Raw genomic sequence first — 20,494 nt, 5'->3', positions numbered from 1 at the left:
TTATTCTCTCGTGTTTAAAAAAGCAAAACCTAAACGAGCTTTTCTGTTCCCCACGGTGTGGCTAATGTGCTGCTCAGTCCTGTACAGACAGACCGGCCTGGGCTCTTCCTTTCAGTAGAATTTGGCCTGAAGTTTGCAGCTGACAGATCTGTGTCAAGTAAGGGCCATCAAAGCTGAGGGCAGTGCTAGAGGCACCATCACATATGTACTCGTGATCTAGATGTATTTGCTATAAGCCCAATGTTTAGCCTGCAAAAATGAACGAAAATACTCCAATTCATAGAAAGCAAGAATGCATTATTAAACAGAGCAGCTTTCGAGCATCTCTGTTTATGTGCATACCTGCCTCAGGGAAAGAGGGCAGAGTTCAGTGAGACTAATGGTCTCTGGGGAATAGACAGGGCTACTGGGCAAAGGTCCAGAGGATCAGAGCTAATGGTGTTAGAAATCTCAGTGGCAGAGAAGTATCTCACAGCAGTAGGATGGAAGTTGCCCACCTCTGTCCTGGGTTGCAGTGTATTCTATTACCATCCCCATCAGCCGTTGAAATCAAGTGGGGCAGTGTTTCCTTGCCTCCTCCCCCCAGACTATCTTTCTGTTAATGGCCCATCATTGTCCTGCCGCCTGACTCAGAGATAACTCCCTCCGGACTATCTTCTGTTAATGAGCCTAATCAACACTTGGCCTCATGACTCGTTACCCCATTGTGAGATGCTCCGCCCAGAGGGAGGAACCAAGCATCCCATCGTGGATATAATCTGAGGCTGAACACCAGAGACACCGGGCTTCCCACTGGATTTCCAGAGGACAGGAGCTACACAGCCACCACTGGACTTCCTGAGGAAGAGCAGACTGTTTTACTACAGGATCACTGCTTCAGAGGACTGCAGCCACCATTCTACCAGACTGCTACCACCACCCTGCCTAACAGGGTGTCAGGTTGTACCTTGACTCTGTCAGTTTGACAGTGTTTTCTTTTACCTTTTTTTCCCCTTTTCTTTAATTTCCATTAAATTGTTATTCTGACTTGGTGCCTCCCACTGGTTTGTTTTCAAACTAGCACAACCTCTCTTCACTGTCTTAAAAATTATGAAGTTGACTTAAGATGACATTTTAATTGAAGTTACCTTTTCCTTTCATCTGCTCTTCATGTCTTCTTACTGCAACTTGTAAGACTTCTCCAATTTTCAAATTGATTTTCTCATAATTAATTGGAAAATTAACTGTAACTTAGTAATTATTTATCAAGCGTGCTCATTATGCAAATACCTACAGATCCAAAATATATCCACACTCAATGAATTTAATAAGAAGGCATCGCTGTGGATATTATAGAATTGTTCTTCACTTGCACCAAATATTTGAAAAGCAAATGTTAGGATTATATTTGTTTTTGCAGTCACTATAGGTTTTTGAAATGTGTTGTAGAATGTGCTCTCTGTCACCACAGGCCAGTATGCAATAGCTTAATTAATGCTGAAAGGACTGTAGGATATCCCCTTGTTTTTTTGCTGCTGCTGCTGTTTTCCTCTCTATCATAAGCCACTCAGAGGAATGTGAAAACAATGAAATGGAAAAGCTTCAGAGATCTGTGGCTGTTTCTGTAATTGGCTATTTTTATTTTTATGGCTGTTTGAGAGGTAAAGCATTGGAAATACTTGGCCTGCAGTTATTTGTGAGTACTGTTAAAATATCCATTTTCCTGACAATCTGGAAAGCTCAGAAGGCCATTTTATGTTTGGAAAATTAAGTTGCATCAACATTTAGCAGAAAAAAGCTGCAGGAATCTGAGAGCAAACTTAAAGAAGGCATACATCACTTCAGAAATCAGAGTTAGAAAGAAATATTCACAAGCATTTATGGGTGGGAATCCAGAACATTTTTACTCATATATTGACCACATAAAGTTTTAATGAAAAACCTGTGATATGATCAGTCTGATTAGGTGGTTGTCAAATATTGCAGCTTTCACAGCATGCTCAGTGAATGGCTTTTTGTTTTCCCATTTTGAAACTTTCCAAGTAGAATATTTTTGAAGGATATTTTTCCCAGTCTGATTTACCTTTGTCTCTATTTTCCCTGGTAATCTGACTGCCTGAAGAACAAGTTAATCATATCTGTGTTCCTGGTAATTCACTATTCCATTTGCAAAAAGACGTAGAAAAAGCCCCAAAGAATCCAGTATTGTGTAGGGGTATAAATTATTCTGGATTATTCTGCAGGTTCTTCTTTTGCAACTGTGGCAAATCTCCAGGAAGCAAAAGAGATCCAACCAAGATAGTTCTGGCTTATTTCTAGCACTCTAGAAATAGAAAATGTCTGGATGCTCAAGGAAGATGTATCCCATCCGATCCACAACTCAGGGATGTAAAGATGTAATGTTTAGTGGCAGGTTACACAATCACAAACCCACAGATTCCTTGGGCCACGTTTCTCAGTAATTATGCAGTGCTTAGATGCTTTCAAGTGAAAGTGGGTTTAGGTAAAAGCAGAAGTAAAGCAAAGCTCAACTGAACTGTGTCTGGTAAAGCCACACTATGCATCATACTCTGGAAAGTAAATAAAAATCAGTGGCACTATCAGCAGGAATGCTACTACATTTACTCTTTGGTAAAGAATTAATACTCACAGATAAAGAATTTATAATCTAATCTATCATTTAAGGTTTTATATGCACCCAAGTAAATAAATCCCAGTCAAATCAGTATCGCTTCCATCACAAATATGAATAAACTACAGTCAGCACTGTTATAATCAGGTATTTCCTTTAGGCAGCCTCTGGCATCTCTCTTAGAAAATATTTTAATTGAAGTTAGAAGATTAAAAGCGATAAAAGAGAAGGTTTTCCTTTTTTTCAAACCTATATCCATTTCCATCTTGGTTTTCATATTACCAGCATGACAAATGTTTTTGAGCTTTGATGTAAATGTGATGCAATTTCAGGAGAACTCAAAACAACATAAATTTTTTTGACAGACTGTTGAATATCAGAAGCATTTGTATTATTTCTTATGCTTTTTCAAAAGCTGACCTGTTGGCAAAAATGGAACGATGTCACTTTCCTTATGTTTAGATTTTGTCATGGATGTTAGTCCTAACCCAAAACTGAAAATAGTTTGGTGGAAACATACATTTACCAATGTATGTTCACAATGTAGTTCAAAGTAAACATGTTAACATTGAAAAGAACATAATCTTCAAAAATTAAGACTCACATACAGCAAAATGTTTTATTCATAACTAGTTGAATGTATTTCCCTTAGTGTTGTAAGGACTTACACATGCGGTTATTTTCATCCTGTTGTGTTGGCTGACCTTGGCTTTCAGTGAGGCTGCCCAAAATGTGCCAAAGGACTTGCCTGGGTTTTGTTTGTTTGCTAGAATTTCTCTTTGTTTAGCATAAATGATAGCTTTAAGCTCAATTCAGTTATCTAAGAGTCAGACATGTTTAGCAGTCCTCAGTTTGACAGTGAAATGACCTGTGTATACGTGGATAACTTTGAGTACAACAGTTCTGCACTCACTCTGTGGTGTCCATTTCCACTTGAGCCAGTTGCTTTAATTTGTAGTGTGTGTTGGTGCTTTGACCACCATCAGCTCCAGCTCTCTCATGCTCCATTAGCCAGCCTAGTGCAGTGCAACTCTGCAGTGATTCCATAGAGTTCTCTTAACCAAAACTTGACTGAAAGGCTGCCTTTTTGGAACGAAGGATCGTAACCCTAACCAATGTCTCTGAATGGTTCAAACAGGACTGTTTCAGACTGCATTGTTGGGCTCCATCAGCAATTTTATTTCTGTTATTTCTAGGCTTAGTGTAGTTTTGGTGTCTTTTTTAAGCATGCTGCCTACATGTCCCTCTTTCAGAGGGCACTGACAGCCCTCAGCCTCCTCCTGACCCCCTTTTCTTTAGTCTTCCTTTTTTTCTAGGCTTGGGGAAGGGGAGAATAGAATTTGCTAGTCCTTGTGGAGTTAGGCTAATAAATGCCATTTATTAGTATCCTCTCTGCTTTCTCAATGACTCAGTATTCTTAGCCCAGCTCTCAATGTTTCCTTTTGTCAATGTCATTACACATTGTTAATTTGCTGTGAGTTTCATCCCACAAAAGCCCCTATTGATTTACTGTAAAATATTAAATGGGTCAATTGCATAATTTTTTATAAACAGCACACAGTTCATTCCCTTCTTTGCTACAGAAGCCTTCCTTCCTTTGAAGTTCTGACATCACTGTTAGTCATCCTCAGGTTGTATCCCACCAGTATCACATTTAAATAAATCGAGCAGCCTGAAGAGATTTAATGTGAACTGGCTAATTCGCCAGTTCTCAGCTCCTGCTTCTCAAACAGGACTGCCAGCAATAAACCAAGTGGCAGTCTGCCATTCCCCTCACTCATCCAAAGGTGCTTCTCCATGTGGATGCCAGCAATCCTGAAACACACTCATTCCTTTTTATGACAGTGAGGACTGCCATACTCAGCAGTACTGACTATCACAGCATTTCAAAGTGTCACAGGCTCCTTTAAAAAGGTTGAACTATGTATTATCACAAAAGAAGGCTTGGGAGCTACTACATAGATGTAACCACAAGTCCTAGAGTTCCATGGAGGGAGCCAAGAGTGCACAAAGCCCAGTGACAAATGAGTGTGTCGAAACATGCATGTGAAATTATTATTTCCAAAGTGCTCACTGGATTCATAAAGATTGGATACTCAAATTTAAAAGCATTTTCCTGTCCACTACAGTTTTAGCCAAAAATCTCTAACCTTAAAATCTGTGGGATTTTTGACAGTAGCGATAAACCTTAAATTTTGCCCAGTGAATCCCTGTGTCAGTTCATTGCCTGGTAGGTTCTAGTCGAAGGTATTTACTGCATTTCCCAGCCAGTTCCCATCAGGAAAAAGATGTCCTCTAAGGCACTTGTTTGAAAGACTTAGGTGCATTCATGCTGTCTGACATGCTTCCTAACACATATTTGGAGGAATTGCCTTTACTTCTCTAAATTTCCCTTATTCTTTGGACAAAAAGGAAGAATATGCTTAAAGCTCTGCCTGTAGGTCTCCTCACCTTGTAGAATAATAAAGTATGAACAGCATGTCAGTGAGGTTGACCTTCCTCTGTTGGATACCATGTTTTTACTTTCTTTTCTCCTTTTTCCCGTATTTTCTCTGCTTGCCGTAACTATGAGAGGTTCAGCAAGTTCTCAGAACTTTTGCAAGTGTATTTGATATATTTTTATTTTCTTGTCCATTGTTAATGTTAACAACATGTTTTGTTATTTGCAGGATTTTATTAAGGTCTTGGCAAATCTGACATTTAGAAGCTCAAGGACCTGCTTCTAACCTCTAACTTTGCCTGCCTTGACTTTTAGAAAAAATGTCAGGCTTCCCTCACTTCATTCTGAGTGCTTTTCTAAAATTAAATGTGCTTGCTTTGCAAATACAGAAGGTACTGTAAAAGGTACTGTAATTCCCATCTTGTGGACAAATAAAACAATGCCACACCAAATGTTCTAAAGGTGTAGAATAAAATCTCTCTCGCTTTTGTAACTGTAGATAGCTTGAAATTTCAAAATTCATGTGCCTATATACCTGTTTATCAATTTCAGACTAAACACAGTACAATCTACCATGCACAGATCAAGATCAGGATTAATTTTGTAGTTACATTTTTATTTTAAATTAGCAAATCTGTAAATGTGTAAAGGTATTATTTGTGATTGCAAGAATTGCTTCCTGAATTCAGGTGTACCCTTAAAACAAATGTAGTACATTTTCTTTCGTGGTTTTGGTTGTGGAGCATAGATCAGATCACAGAGACATGATCTCTGTGGACAGATTTTTGACAGTTTTGTGAAGAAAAACAGTAGCTAGTTACATTTCACCGTGTTTCTACAACACTTGTCAATTGTACCTCATTCCAAAACCTGTTTTAAGGTCTGTGGGACCCAAAGCCCAGGCCCTAGTTTTGAAATGTTCCTGTGGTGACTTTTGCACGTAAGACCACAAAGATTAAACCTTGTTGTCGCTAAATGCAGCCCTCTTTTAACCAGTTTCTGCTACTTTTTTTTTTCTGTTTGCTCCAGCTTTTTCCCTTTTCTTCACTTTTTGAGTGTTTGAAGTTCTTAATCGTTTTACTTTCTTTTTCCAGGTGTAGAGGGATTCCTTGTGGAATATAGGATACCCCAGGAGGGCTTGGGCATCCCAGGGCTGTTGCAGAAGTACCCCTGATGGGGCCTCAGGCTGAAAACAGGCTTGCTAGGCACCTGCCAGCCAGCAGCCTTGAACAGCCTTGGGAAAAGGTATACACTGGTCAGCTCCCCCGCTGCTTAGAGGCTTTCTCATGGGAAAGGGGCATGAACTTTGGGGGAAAAAGTATAACTTGGTGTACCCGAATAATGAAAGGGGAGCGCGATGCTCAAATCGTATCGGTGTTCGTATCGTGACTCTGGCTGGATTCCCCTGCTCCCGGGACCCCTCCCTGCTACACGTGGCGCCCGAACGGCAGGGACCCGAGTGAGTTTTGCTTCAGGCAGGTTCGCTTCAATGCGGTAAGACTCCGTATTTCATCATATCCGTGCGGCGGAGCCAGGGGAACCAGAGCGGGTGGCCCCGAAGCTGAGTAAAGCCGGGGGCCCGGTCTCAAAGCAGAATAGAAGGCCGGAGGATAAGTCCCGAAGCCGAGTAAAGCCGGGGGCTAAACCTCAAAGCTGAGTGGCCGGAGACCGTATTTTCGCGCGGCCGAGCGAATACCCGCAGCACAGAAGCTATGGACTACGGGGCAGGACCTCGACTCCTAGCTAATATTCTCTCTATGAGAGGCGAGATTGTAAAAGACCGAGATCTGAATGCCCTCGTTACGTGGGCCCGGGAACACGGATTATTGAGTTACACTTCGCGTTTGTTCTCAGTCGAAGCGTGGGGGGAAGTTGGAAACGAACTGTGGCTGTCCACGATTGAGAGAGGAAAGGCAGCTAAAGAAGTTAAAGCCCTCAGCTTAACCTGGAGGGCAGTAACTAGCACTCTCACAGAAATAAAAACAGAAAAGACAGTTGCTGTAGCTGCCATAGAGGCTTTAGAGAATAGCAGCTCTGGGAAAGGAACAGACGGGGGTCTTATGGAGCGGCGGCCAGAGACCAGAGCAGAGTCCAGGGTAGCACGGTCCTTCGGGCTGGCCGCGAGAAAACCGGTTAAAAACGCGGCGGTGCGCGTCCGCTCAGTGCGGGAGCTGCTAAACTCGGCAGGGCAGGATGCTCTCCCTCCGACGGCCGAGGGAGGAATGGCTGCGAACGCGGAAGCAGAGACACCCGATCCAGGGGGCGGGGCGCAGGCGGGCCAAGGAGACACAGGCAGTCCTGCTGTCCAGCCGAAAGCGGCAGAGCAACGCAGAGGTCCTAAAACCCAGCCAAAAGCGGCAGAGAGTAACCCCCCCCAGCCCCCCCCGCCGAACAGCGGGACGTCCGGCAGCAGCGCGGCTTCTGCGGTTTCGTCTCCTGCAAAGCCAAAGCGGCCCAGAAGTGGCCCCAGGACAGGGAGAAACACCAAGAACTGATACAACAAGTAATCAAAAAGCTTGCTAACTTATCTACACAAAGCTTTTTGCAGTCTATCTTTACAGCAGATGTCCTGTGTTCAAATTACTACATCAGCATCGTACAGTTGTTATTAACCCATTCACAGTTCCTGCTCTGGGAGCGAACGTGGACTGCAATGCTACAGAATGTCCTGCAACAACAGGGACAAGTCATCGCTGCATCACTGACCAGAGCTGTGCCCAGCAAAGTGGTGCCATGCTACAGGACCCCGAAACAAGAAGGCACTATCAGCATCAGCTTCTGAGAAAAGTGACACCACTACTTCAACAGCTGGGACTCTGAGACCTGTCCCGGGGAGCCTTGAGAGAGGCTGCAGACGTGGCTGAGTGAAGGAGCTGAGGACTTGCCAGATCCACCACTCTCTGTAGCAGGAGAAATAGTGAGACTCTGGGGCGAATGTAACAGCTGCCCTGGGTGGTTGCTAGTGACTTGCGGTGGGTGTCGGGGAACCCTTTCCAAAGACAAAACTAAGAAGGAGAATTGCATAAATTTCTGGGTATATTGCATAAATTTTTGGGCATAGCACCAGACACAGAGGTAGAGCGAGAAATTGTTTTTTGACTGTCTTGAGACAGGAGCATTAGCGGACATTTTCAATCAGCTGTCTGCCCATTTAGATCAAGTGAAGGCAGTCAATTTGGCTAGCATCTATGTTGTTACTTGGTGTTTCGGCAGCCAGGGCTCACGCTATTTTGCATAAACTTGCTTGCTGGGAGAGGGATAAGTTAAACATAACTTTGCAGATGCTTGATGAGTTAAGCGTAGATGTTACTAGTGTTAGACATACAGTATTACAAAATCGAGCAGCCATTGATTTTCTACTACTAGCTCACAGCCACGGCTACAAAGAGTTCCAGCGTATGTGCTGTATGAATCTTTCTGACCACTCTGTCCCAATTCACAAGCACCTCTCTGACCTCCAGAGGGGCCTACACATCTTTCAGGAGACAGACGACCCTCTTGGAGATTGGCTTAAGGGTCTGGGTATCACCGGATGGCTGCATACCTTGGTAGTAGAAGGCTGCCGATTGCTATTTGTAGTTATATTAGGTTTAATAATACTTGGGAGTATTTTGTTTTGCCTTAAAGCGGGGCTGCGATAGATCATCGACCAGACCTGGGTTGCCCAAAAAGAAAACGGGGGATGTGTAGAGGGATTCCTTGTGGAATATAGGATACCCCAGGAGAGCTTGGGCATCCCAGGGCTGTTGCAGAAGTACCCCTGATGGGGCCTCAGGCTGAAAACAGGCTTGCAAGGCACCTGCCAGCCAGCAGCCTTGAACAGCCTTGGGAAAAGGTATACACTGGTCAGCTCCCCCGCTGCTTAGAGGCTTTCTCATGGGAAAGGGGCGTGAACTTTGGGGGAAAAAGTATAACTTGGTGTACCCGAATAATGAAAGGGGAGCGCGATGCTCAAATCATATCGGTGTTCGTATCGGGACTCTGGCTGGATTCCCCTGCTCTGGGGACCCCTCCCTGCCCCCGCAACATCCAGGCTCTTCACTGATGGAAATATATCCCAACTTTTATTCTTCTATAAAAGTTTGAGGAACAGTCTGTGCAAATTAGTCTGTTTCACACTGGGAGTGGAGTGACACCACCCCAGGCAGTGCTCCAGGAAGGACTAAAGCCACCGAATGTGTGCAAACTTTACAAAGCAAAAAGGAAGAGCCAGGGGTATTCACCTCTGCAGCCCATGACTATTATGCACAGCAGTGGATGTTTTTATGGAAATCAGTACCAAAGATACTTTAAAGCTGGAAGCGAGACATAAGGGAGTGATGGATTCTCCTGGGGCCGGTAAGCACAGCTCTGAATTCAGGCACTGCAGAACTGCATCATCCCCACAAGAACATTATAGTGGCTTCTGGCCTCAAAAAGCTACAGTGAGTGCCTTTCAGACCTCTGAAGCGTAGAGGGGAAGTGCTGTCTACCAGTGCCTTTTCATGAAGTACATCATCCACACACCTGTCATGCAGCCAAGGATGAAGAGGAAGAGGTGTCACTTTGGTATCTTTCAATACCTTGACCTGCTTTTGCGTTGTGATATTAAGCTGGCAGCTCTGGCAGATCTTCATATTCTTTCTCTCTCACCACCATCTGATCCACGTAAAACATCCAGGAGAAGTTTGGATTGGTACATTTGTTCAAGATGCAGAGGTCCCTGTCTCAGTATTTTGCATTCTTCTCAGTATTTATGTCTTAAGACATAAATTAAACAACATAACTTGTTTGTGCTGTTTCTAGACACATGAAGTTGTTTAGCCTCTTGCCAGGTTAAAAATGTTCAACCATTCAAACCCAGTCTTGGAAGAAATGCAGAAAGCAACATGGTTCTCCCATTTAGCTATGAGCAAGTCAAGGAAGGGACTTGATAAATCTGTGGCCTGCTCAAAAAGAATGGGCAGAATTTGTACAGGGGTTGCTTTGCACTGTGTTATAACAGTTGACATAAATATGGCACTTCCTCTTCCATCATCACAAAAGTTATTTTAAAAAGAATCTCTGGAAAAAAAAAAAAAGCTTCTAGAATCTTGCTCTTAAACATTAAAAAGATAGTGTTTTTTCCCTTTCATGAGGGGGAAATTGAAAATCAAAGCATTGTGAAGATTAGCACAGCTAAAACAGATAATCCTCACACCAGTCCTGTTGGCAACTCCTTCAGTAATTTTGGCAGCCAAATGTGAGGCCTGACAGCAGCACAAAGAAATCCAGCCAGGAAGACAGCTGCAGTCCTATATATCCATGCTGGAAAAAACACATTCTGGAGCTTGCTGCCTGTGCTCTGATGCTTGCCAAGCACACCCTAGGAGTGGCCACACATGTGCTGGCTTTCACAACAGAGAAACAGAAGGAAAACGGGAGAGCTGTGTGAGCCACAGCCTGAGCAGCAAGGAACATGCTGCCATAGTCCTTTTCTTTCTTCTAGAAAGAACTAGAAAAGACTTCCTGAGAAGTCAAGGTGAGGGTGCACATATTTTGTCTAATGTACAGGAGGAACTCTAGTCTATATGCAGACGTGAACCACGTTCCCTGTGTTCACTGGCAGCAGATTGACCTTCATAAGGAACAACTGATTTCCTACACCAGGTGCACTGGGCAGGAGCCAGCAAGGACAGGGAACCTCCCTCAAGGCAGTGCCAAACTTCAAACCCTACAGCACCCAGCGCTTCTCAAACCCACTGTGGTCCCGCTTGGCACAACCCATCTCACTGGACCCCAGCGTGGGGAGCAGGGCAGGAGGCAGCAGAGCAGGGTGAGGAAGAGGTGAAGGAAGTAGCAGAGCATGGGAAGTGGCTCCACAGGAGACCCCGGCAGCCTCATAGTGGGGACAAGAGTGGCCCTGGGCAGGGCCTGCAGACAGAAGTGGTCCCACAGGGTGGGCTGGGGCTGAAAATGGGGGAAACAAAGAGCAAGGCAAAGGGACAGGTTTCCCTAAAGGAATGCCAATACATCCCACAGGCAACAATGGTGAGAAGAGGATGCTGAATGAGCCAATGATTTCTGCACAACACCCAGGCTTCTTCAGGATAACAGTCAAGTGCCCAAGGACAGCAGAGCCACCTCTGGGGACTGACTGGGGAAAACATCAGTGAATGGTAAGGAGATTAGAAGATACTCTTTTCTTGCCTCTTTTTCAGCAGACTGGTTGGCCCTGTCTCTCACACTCTGCCTGTCTTTAGCAGATGGAGCATATTTATTATTGCACTGGAGCTTTCCTGTATTTAGCAAGATGGTTATGCCCACAGAAAGAGTGCTTTGTCAACTAGGACACAAAAGAGCATCTGAGAAGTTTTACTCTACACCCTTGGTTTCAGAAACCTCTACCCAAGCTACAGAAACCAAATCAAAGCAGTGAATTGCAAAACTTTCCTCTTCAGACACATGAGCAGACCCACTTTTCATCACATCACTTTTCCTGCTTCCAAAAGCAGGATACTGCACACCATCATCTGCCCCAGATGCTGAAGGAGAGAAAGGACACAACTTTTGGGCAATGTTGTTCAATCAGTTTCAGCCACTAGAAGGGTCATACCCACACTGGAGCATTCCCTGCTCCTTCCACCTCCTTAACTGTGGAAATACCCAAGAACAAGGTCATGATTTCTAACGTGAGGGAGTGTGCCTGCAAGAGACCACCTACTCAATAAGCAGCAAAGACCAGATCAGGAAAGTGAGTTTCCACCCTGTATTTCAAGAGGGGACAGGTAAAGGGATCTGCCCATTGATGCAGATCCCAAGGAGAAGCTGTTTTCCCTCCCACAGCAAGGTCCCAGCCCCTCAGTTCATTCCAAAGGGCTGCAGTTCATTCTGCTGGATCAGATGTGGACTTGCAGAGCTCCCACCCAGCTTTCCAAAATGTATCTGCTGGCCTTTAAGAACAAGTCCAAGGTTTTCTGAATACCAATAAGCCACAAGGTTCTCCAGGGGCTGTTCTGTCTTCTGCCTTGCTCAGATGATGAGAAACACTATCTGCTTCCCACAGTTCTTAGGTTTTCCACAAAGGAGGGAGGCTTTTTGGTCCTGTAGGCAGGAGTGCCTGGGATCCGTGCCCCTCTGATGCTACTGATGTAAGGCAAAAGCGGAGGCTCCCGCACCACCAGCGCAGTGCCCTTGGGAGTGTAGGCTCGGAGCAGCAATTCCTCTTCCGCGTGAGCCGTCACTGCCACCCAGCCTGCAGAGCCAAAGAGAATACGGACAGTGAGGAAGACAAGTCCCTAGGATCAAAGTAAGGTTCTGACACAAACTACTGCCTCCCACAGTGCCTAAAACCCTGGGCTACCCACGTGTGGTTGCTTGAGAAACCAAGCTCAAAGGTCATATCCAGCCCTTTCCCAACAGAAGGCAGCACCTAAAGCCACATGTTACTCTTCCCAAACACAGCTCTTTCCTGGTAAGCTTAAGAGGGATGGTGGGAACTACCAAGAACACAAGAATGAAGCTTTCCAGTCAATGGCCCTTTCCCTCTCACCTGGACAGCTGACAGTGTCACAGCCATTCCTGATGCTATAGAACCTGTATGGCAGCCAGAGCATAAACTATTCCAATGCTGCCATCCTGTACAAGCATGGCTGTCAATCCCCATTCCTGGAGGTTGCCAAGCTTCAGCTGGACAAAGTCATGGCTGCTATGATTTTGTGTGGTTGAAAGTCCTGCTCTGAGCAGGAAATACAGCTTCACCCCTTCAGAGGCTTCTTCCCATCAACATTTCTAGGATGCAGACCCTGCAAAGCAAACTAATGAAGAAATATTAAATTACCTGCAGAGGAAAGCTTGATATCTGCAACTGCCTCAGTGGTATCAATTCCCTTCAGTGTAATGTCCTGAGGGACAAGTGGGGGGAACTCTTTCATTCTCTCTTCCCCACCCATGGGAACCTAAGATTAAAACACAGCGAAAAGATTTAACAGTCAAAAGATGCTTCAGCATCCCTACCTCAAACCAGCAAGCAAGGCACAAGGGAGAATAAAGACATCAGACATTTGTTAGCCAATTAAGAGCTGGTTTGAATAACCTACAGGAGTTATTTCAAGTTTGCCAGAACAGAGTCAGAATTACATCAGAGGAACCCTGGGGGAGGTGAGCAAAGATGGAGTGCCCACTGCAGGATGCAGCTGGTGGATCAGGCCAGCTGCCTTGATGTGAGTGACAGCACTTGTTCTCCATGTGCACAGGAATGGAAGTGTCAGGACAGGGACAGCTCACCCCCCTCTCCCATCAATCTGCAAGTGCTACACAGAACACTGCCATACCAAGGAAAAAATCAGACCACCAAGAGATGAAGGTATGTGCAGAAGATCCATCAGGCAAAGAATAAAAAGGCACATTTTTCACCTGCTATCTGTTCTGAAACCTCAGTCAGCAGGTTTGCCATGGAAAATATCCCTGTTGCTGCCTGCACTTTAAGGCTGCTCAAGAAGAGCCAAGTATGAGAAAGCAGAGCACTGCAAATCTTACCAGCCTGAATGCTAGAAACAGAAACTCTGCTGAAAATACATCATCTTGAGTGCTCTCTCTTAACACACCTCAGCCATGCAGTCTGTGCAAGACTGTTCCACACTGCACATCTGCACTCACCCACTACAGAAATCCCAAACTCCTGATACCTGTGGATGTTCCCTGCCAGGTGTGGCCCAGACAGGGGGCCTGCCTACCTGCAGCCATGAGCTCCCCCCAGCACCTCCCCTTACCTTTAGGAACTCTTGGGCTGTGTGCTTCTCATAGACAGCATCAGCATTACTCAGCGTAGTTACGTGGACTGGCAACAGATTGGAAGCCAAGACAGAAAACCAGGCAGGCTTATCCCCCTGAAATAAATACCAAAAGGATGTTGATTTTGCGAACAGAAAAGCAGCCCTGAATTGCTCTCTCCTGGCCCCTTTCTTTCCTGCATGTTGAATACCTGTTTGCCTGATGTCCCCTCTGTGTCCGAGGGGTCCTTGCCTCTGCCAGTGAGAGCAGCCAGGGCTTATATAAACTGGGGAGCTGAGCTTCCAGACAGCTTCACCATCCTGCCTCAAAGCACTCCCAATGCCACAACTACTGCCAGCACAGCTACTCAGCTCAGGCAAATCATCCAACAGAGATCTTTGCTCTCATTTAATTCACAAGAACAAACTCAGTGTGGTTATTCAGCACTAGAGGTGATGGACATCTGCTCTGGTGCTTCTTCTCCTATCTCTCTACATTTCTAACACACAGCTCTCATCAAACAGTACTTGGTTCCAGCGCTCTCAAGCTATGCAAAGTCTGTGGAGCAACTGCAGCAGGCACTCTCATCACATCTGCAGACAGAGCAAATAAGCTCAGAGTGGGAGAGACCTCTCCAAACACTGCAGGAAGCCTGAAATAAGTGCAGCAATTCCTTCAAGTTCAAAGGTGTAATTCGAGGCAGGAGCTTCTGTCATGATCTGAGCACAATAGTCCTCCAAGACCTCAGGAGGATGTAGATGCACAAAACTGATACATCGTTGTGTGCTCCTGCCATATTGGTACATTTTTTACTTGACAGAATCCTGCCCCCTCCACCTTTCTGGTTTTGTTCCAGTAGGTCAAGAGTGTTCTTAGCAAAGCACCAATTCAACATTTCTGTGGTGATCTTGGAAAGCAGACTGAAACAAAGGAATAGCCATACACACGCCCAAAACAGGGCAAGCTACTGAGAAAAGGATCTAGGATAATGTCTGTCTGGAAAAACTGCCCCTTCCAGAGGAAACATCATGGGAGATCAACTCCACACAGTTCAGTAAAGGTGTATGGCATGGGATTTTTAATAAATGGAAGAAATTACTGGCAGGGGGGACACACAGCACCTTTTACAGAAACTAAAATACATGTGCAGTTAATTGCTTACTCTGGCAAATTCTTCAGAGGTCTAAGTCAGAAAAGAAAAACGTCTATGCTTTTCTCTCTTGGCAGACAGATTTCGCAAAACACAGGAATGATGAAACCCACCTATTTTCCCAGTTAATTCTGACATTCTCCTCCCTGCCTTGTGCCTCTTTGTATGTCATGGGAAGCACATTAACCTGAAGACATTTGTCAGCATTCAAAAGCAGCTCCCATTATATGCTATAAAATACTGCACACTTGTAACAAGTAACAAACCTTTCAACTACGCATCCCAAGGCATTCTGACTTTATGCAGTGACTCAGTAACTGATTCATCATCTCCAAAGCAGCAACAAAAGGGTCTGAGAAAGCTACCCAGAAAGCCTTTTATGGCTGGTACTACAGTAAGAGACTAAGCAGCTGCTCCCAAAATCCTTTCTTCCCCTACCTCTAAGTAGTCTATACGTCCCAAGGCTGCTAGAAATAAGACCATTCCTGGCTTGAGAATGAAGGTCCGTGGAACAATGGCATGTGATGGCAAAACCAGCTTTACTTCCTTCTCTGTCAGGAGATTTAAAACCTGCAAAATAAATTGCCATAACTCATTCCAGATGTTTCAATGGGAACAACGAAATTAGTATTAGCATTGTAGAGGAAAAAGACCAAGTAAGGCAGTGTCAAGAACATCTGACACAACAGTTCAATTCTGGTCCACACAGTAAGTGAGAAACAGGAAGAATCTCCCCTGCCACACAGACAATCTGCTTGTCCTCTACTCAGACTGAACATTGATTGTAGGAACAAAATTCTATCTGAAACGTGGCATGGAGCTCTCCAAAGGAGAGCACAAGGATAATCAGAATCAGAAACAGCACCAAGTATTTCTGGATGCAGTAAGCATTTTCCAAGTGTATTCAACTCCAGAAGAAGGGAGGAAAATATACAATCTCAAGTTACCAAACCATGTCTCTAAGCTGATGCCAGTCTCTACACTGGCTATTAGAGACTTAAGTGCTATAGCAAAGCAGGTTATGGTCTGGCAAACACATCACTAGGAAACCAGGAGTTTTCTAGTGTTCATGAAAGTAGCACCTGCATTTGAGCTGTAAAGTCTCAGCACAGTTCTCACACTTCATTCTCTTCAGAACCCTCCTGTCTCCCTGTACATGTTAATCCTCCCCAAAAGGTCACCTGCACCTCTGCATGGGTATCAAAATGCTCAAAAAACAAAACATGCCTGTTTTGGACATGTGCACTTTGTCAGCACTGGCTTCAGTAGGGCATTGCTCTACTGAAACACTGACAGAGGCCTGATGTACTGGAGCCAGTAGCAGCAACACTGTAGATACTGCTAGCTTCAGGAGAATGCTTTCTCTAAGATTTGGTTCAGTCATACAACCCTGGTTATCCTCCTAAGCTCCACCTTTTTCAGTAGGCTGCAAGAGCTAAAGAAGTGCCAGCTTCACTGGGTGAAGCACTCTTGCTTACTCCCCTTCCTGCAGAGGTTGTGGAAGCTCGGTGATGCAGTCTGTCTTGGGGTGACTTATGATGTGTATCCCCTATCGCTGCCCGATTCCCAGAAATTAATTTTGTGCCTTTCTATGCCTCTAAACTGAGCCTGAGAGGGGGGAGAGGAAAAAAAAACGAGAGAACTTTCAAAGCAGTGTTTCAAGGACACGCACACTCCTCTGCGTCCTGCAGTGCCGAGAGGAGCAGGAGGAAGCAGCCTGCTTGCTTTTCAGCCAGCTTTCGGCTACTTTTCTCTGGAGAGAGACAGAGAGCCGAACTTTCGTTTCGCTGAGACTTTGGGTTTTTTTCTCTCTTCTTTTTCTGGACTGTTTCAACATCAGAACACATCAGGAGGATGTTTTTTCCATCAAGGCCCCCGAGGAGGGCCCACCCCATCCCAGCTCCAAGGAGGAGGGGAGAGGCTACCTACGGAAGGACTCTAACTCTCCACAGCGAGAGGTTTTATTATCTAGCATTATTATTGTTTTCCTGTGTGTTTGTTAAATAAATAGTTTTTATCTCTTTCACTTTCCTCCAAGGAAAAATTTCTTATTTTTCCCCGAACCTGGTGGGGGAGGGGTGGAACCTGCCTTCTCTCAGAGGATATATTTACAAATTTGTCCAAACCAGCACACAGTCCTACAGCTCCTTTGCAAAGCTGGCAGTATTACACTATTCAGAAATGCAACAGCATTACCACATGAACCCTTTGCAAGTAAATAAAAACCTTATCTTAATACAATTCCCAAACTTAGAGAATCTTAATGCCAGGACTACAGCAGAAATACTTTCCCACAGGCACATCTAAGGCAGAACAGTCCTCCCAAACCCTGTCAGCCTGACACACAGCACCACAGAGTACCTACACAGTCTTCCTTTACAATTCCTGGAGTGTCAAAACACCACCGAGCATCTTTCACTTCATTGTGTGTGAACTCCTCCCTTTCCTCATGCATCTTAGGGGGATCTCTGGGATCTTCATCCATGCTGTAGGAGAGCATGTCAGGGTCGAAGTCAATCTCAGAGCAAGACTTCTGCTGTTGAAATGTTCTTCCAACTCTTCCTGGATTAAAATGAAAGGTTTCCTGGTAATTAACTTATTAACTTGCCTTTCCTTCAATCAAACATCTGCCCCTTTCCCAACTTAACAGAGACGTACATCAGTAATATAACGGTGATAAACTCACTATGTGGCTAAAAATTTGTGTGTTCAAAAGCCAAAATGGTAAGAAATCCCCTCTATAATTCTTGCTTAGCACTCCTCAGACCCCGAAATCTCAGCACGGACCAGATCACAGACACTCCATTACTTCCAATTTATGGTAAAGCAGACTGCCTTGTTTTTCCACCGCCTCAGACTGCCAAAATTGAATTACCTGAAAAACACAGCTATCTTGTGCCAACCTGCTCTTTTGAATACATACTAAAATGATGTACAATCCCTGCAGCCCAAACAGGATTATTTAAAATTAAACTTATTTTCTTTATTTGGGAACAAGAGATGGCCCATACTGTGATATCCTTGCAAACTACTAAGCTATCAGAATTTGCCAGCCTAGTTCAGACAGAGGATGCATTGCACAGAGGAACCCTCGGCTACTACAGCAGCTGACAAGTATTCAAAAGAAGTGCTAATTATGCTGCTTATGGAGGAGGTAGAGGTCTTGCCCCCATTAATCCAGCAGCAAGTACTGGTCAAAATAAATTTACTTTTGTGTAATGCAGTACTTTCATCAGGGGCAGGAAGATAACACCTTTATTCAGGCAATACCCACCCACTACGTAACCTTGCTTTTTAAGTTGATTAAGGTGTTTTTTTTCTTCACTGCTTAGCTGATCTTCTGTTTTTGTTGCCTCTTGTTTTAGCCTCTCCTGCCTTCGGAATATCCTGTCACACGTAGGATTAATAATTGGAAATTTCAACAGGTTCAGTGTTGTTCCTGGAAAAACAAACAGAAGGCACATTTGGGTCTCTGACTACCTGATATATTTCAGCTCTGAGGAACAAGATTACAAAAAATCTGCTTCTCTAACTTTTTTGGTGAAACTCAGTAAAACAAAGTCAGAGGTGGAACTACAGCTGCTCCCATAGAGTACTACCCTCCCAGGTTGGGGCAGCAAAAACAACCCATCCAAGGGCATCCAAAACAAGCCACTTGAGACCTGCTCTCACCTACAGTTTGAACAGAACAGTCTCAAAGCCAAGAGGTGCCAAGACTGACTTAGTACACCCCAGGTAAGTCTCACCTCCTGACAGCTTGTTTTGGCCTACAGCTGTTCACCACTCCACCTCCAGGTCTCTCCAGACTGGAGGGCACCTCTAATGGATAGGGACAGGGCAAGGCATGCAGATCAGGTGCCATCCTAACCAGGAGGGGTGCACACAGGGGTGCACACTCTGGTTTACCAGGCCTCTTATCGCTACAGGATGCACAGCACCCTCACCACATGCATCCCACCCCTGCTGCCCGGAGGAATCACAGAATCAAATAGTGTGGAAAAGGCCTCTGGGATCATCAAATGCAACCTATGACTGAACATCACCATGTCAACTAGACCATGGCACTGAGTGCCACATCCAGTCTTTCCTTGAACCCTCCAGGGACTATGACTCCATCTCTCTAGACAGTTCATTCCAGTATCTAATCACCTTTTCTGTGAAAACAACCCTCCTAATCTCCAACCTGAACCTTCCCTGGTGCAGCTTAACATTATGTCCTCTTCTCCTGTTGCCAGCTACTTGGGGCAAGAGACCTACTGTTATGTGGCTACAACCTCCTTTCAGGTAGTTATAGAGAACAGTAAGGTCTCCCCTGAGCCTCCTTTAACAGCCCCAGCTCCTGCAGCCACTCTTCACAGGGGACAATTTGAAGCAAGGCGCAGCTCTGGAACTCAGTGCCCACCACAGAGGTGCTCAGGGTGGCAGGTACCCTTGGTGACAGGTTCTCCTACTGTAGGGGTGGCCGAGAGCAGCCCAGAGGCCCACCGCTCACTGTTTTCTGCGCACCCCCCAGCCCCCATTACCCGTGCTACAAAGGGCCAAGCGGCGCCCTGACCTGGCCACGGGGACACGGTGGCCCTGTCGATGATGTCGGGGGCGCGGGACTTGCAGTAGTCGGAGCGCAGCAGGGTGTTGAAGAGAGTAGACTTGCCAGAGTTAGTAGCACCCAGCAGGTAGACATCGCCAGCACACTTCCAGGAGCGCTGCAGCCGGCTGACCAGCCCCTCCACACCGAAGCCCGTCTTGGCGCTCACCAGGCGGATATCCACCAGCGCGGCTCCCCGCAGCCCGGCCCGGGCGCAGGCCGCCGCCACCCGCTCCCGCAGCCGCCCCAGGTGCCCGCGGCAGTCCGCGGGCAGCAGGTCCACCTTGTTGCCCACCACCAGCACGCCCGCGGCGGGCACGTCGGGGCCCAGCAGCGCCGGCAGCTGCGGCAGCACCGGGTCGGGCAGCTCCATCACGTCCAGCACGTAGAGCAGCAGCGGCCCGCGGCCGTGGCGCGGCGGGCGGCGCAGGGCCGCGCTCAGCACGCGGCGGTGCTCGTCGGGCGGCAGCCGCAGCCGCAGGGCGCTCCCGTGGTGCGCCAGCGCCCAGCACCGCTGGCACACGGCGCCGCGCAGCGCCGCGGGGCCCTCGGACAGGAGGCTGCGGTACTTCTCGGCCGGCACGAAGCCCGGCGCGCCGCCATCCCCGCACTGCAGCTCGGCCCCGCAGCCCGAGCAGCTCACGCCGCTCGGCGGCACCGACGGGTCGGACAGGCTCGGTACTGCCGCCGCTGCGCCGCGCCCCCGCCGCGACTTCGGCTCCCGCTCCCGGCGCAGCGCCGCCGCCGCCGCCCTCTCAGCCGGGTCCGGCTCGTACTCGAGGAAGACGAAGCGCTCCTGCTCCTCGCCGCCGCCCGCTGCTGCCGCCGCCCCGCACCGCCGCGGCGGGGCGCGGGGCTGGGCGCGGGCCAGGCGGGCCAGGAGCGCGGGGCCCAGGCGGAGCATGGCGGCACCGCACCGCACCGCCCGGCGCGCGCGCCCGACGTCACAAAGCGCGCCGGCGCCCCGCTGGAGGCGCG

The 20,494-nt window shown here is 46.6% G+C and overlaps 1 protein-coding gene and 1 long non-coding RNA gene across 2 annotated transcripts; one reads left to right on the top strand and one right to left on the bottom strand.

Moving 5' to 3' along the window:
* Nucleotides 1-6,328: 6,328 nt before the first annotated feature.
* LOC121674805 lies at nucleotides 6,329-13,430 on the top strand. Its single transcript, XR_006019847.1, has 2 exons — nucleotides 6,329-6,510; nucleotides 11,052-13,430. It is a non-coding gene; the product is annotated as an uncharacterized LOC121674805 (long non-coding RNA).
* NOA1 (nitric oxide associated 1) lies at nucleotides 11,765-20,441 on the bottom strand. The gene is made up of 7 exons (XM_042049447.1): nucleotides 19,487-20,441; nucleotides 18,206-18,370; nucleotides 17,297-17,493; nucleotides 15,370-15,501; nucleotides 13,781-13,897; nucleotides 12,850-12,967; nucleotides 11,765-12,264 (listed from the first exon to the last, which is right to left on the bottom strand). Exons 1-7 carry the CDS (start codon nucleotides 20,418-20,420, stop codon nucleotides 12,059-12,061), a joined length of 1,869 nt encoding a protein of 622 aa, XP_041905381.1. The 5' UTR covers nucleotides 20,421-20,441; the 3' UTR covers nucleotides 11,765-12,058.
* Nucleotides 20,442-20,494: the final 53 nt, after the last annotated feature.

The sequence above is a fragment of the Corvus kubaryi genome, unplaced genomic scaffold, assembly GCF_017639235.1.
Source record: "Corvus kubaryi isolate FWS band 111438036 unplaced genomic scaffold, C.kubaryi_AGA036_p1.0 71, whole genome shotgun sequence".
Taxonomy (NCBI): Eukaryota; Metazoa; Chordata; class Aves; order Passeriformes; family Corvidae; genus Corvus; species Corvus kubaryi.
Note: the sequence above shows the minus strand (reverse complement) of the source record. Positions and strands in the feature narration are given on the sequence as shown.

Excerpts from the sequence above, each read along its gene's own strand:
- NOA1 (XM_042049447.1), bottom strand. The coding sequence starts at position 20,420 with ATGCTCCGCCTGGGCCCCGCGCTCCTGGCCCGCCTGGCCCGCGCCCAG. Across the intron at positions 17,494-18,205 it reads AAAGCAAGGTTACGTAGTGG|GAAGAGTTGGAAGAACATTT; the intron begins GTGGGTATTGCC and ends ATTTTAATCCAG. Across the intron at positions 15,502-17,296 it reads GAATTGTAAAGGAAGACTGT|GTTTTAAATCTCCTGACAGA; the intron begins GTAGGTACTCTG and ends TTTATTTTGCAG.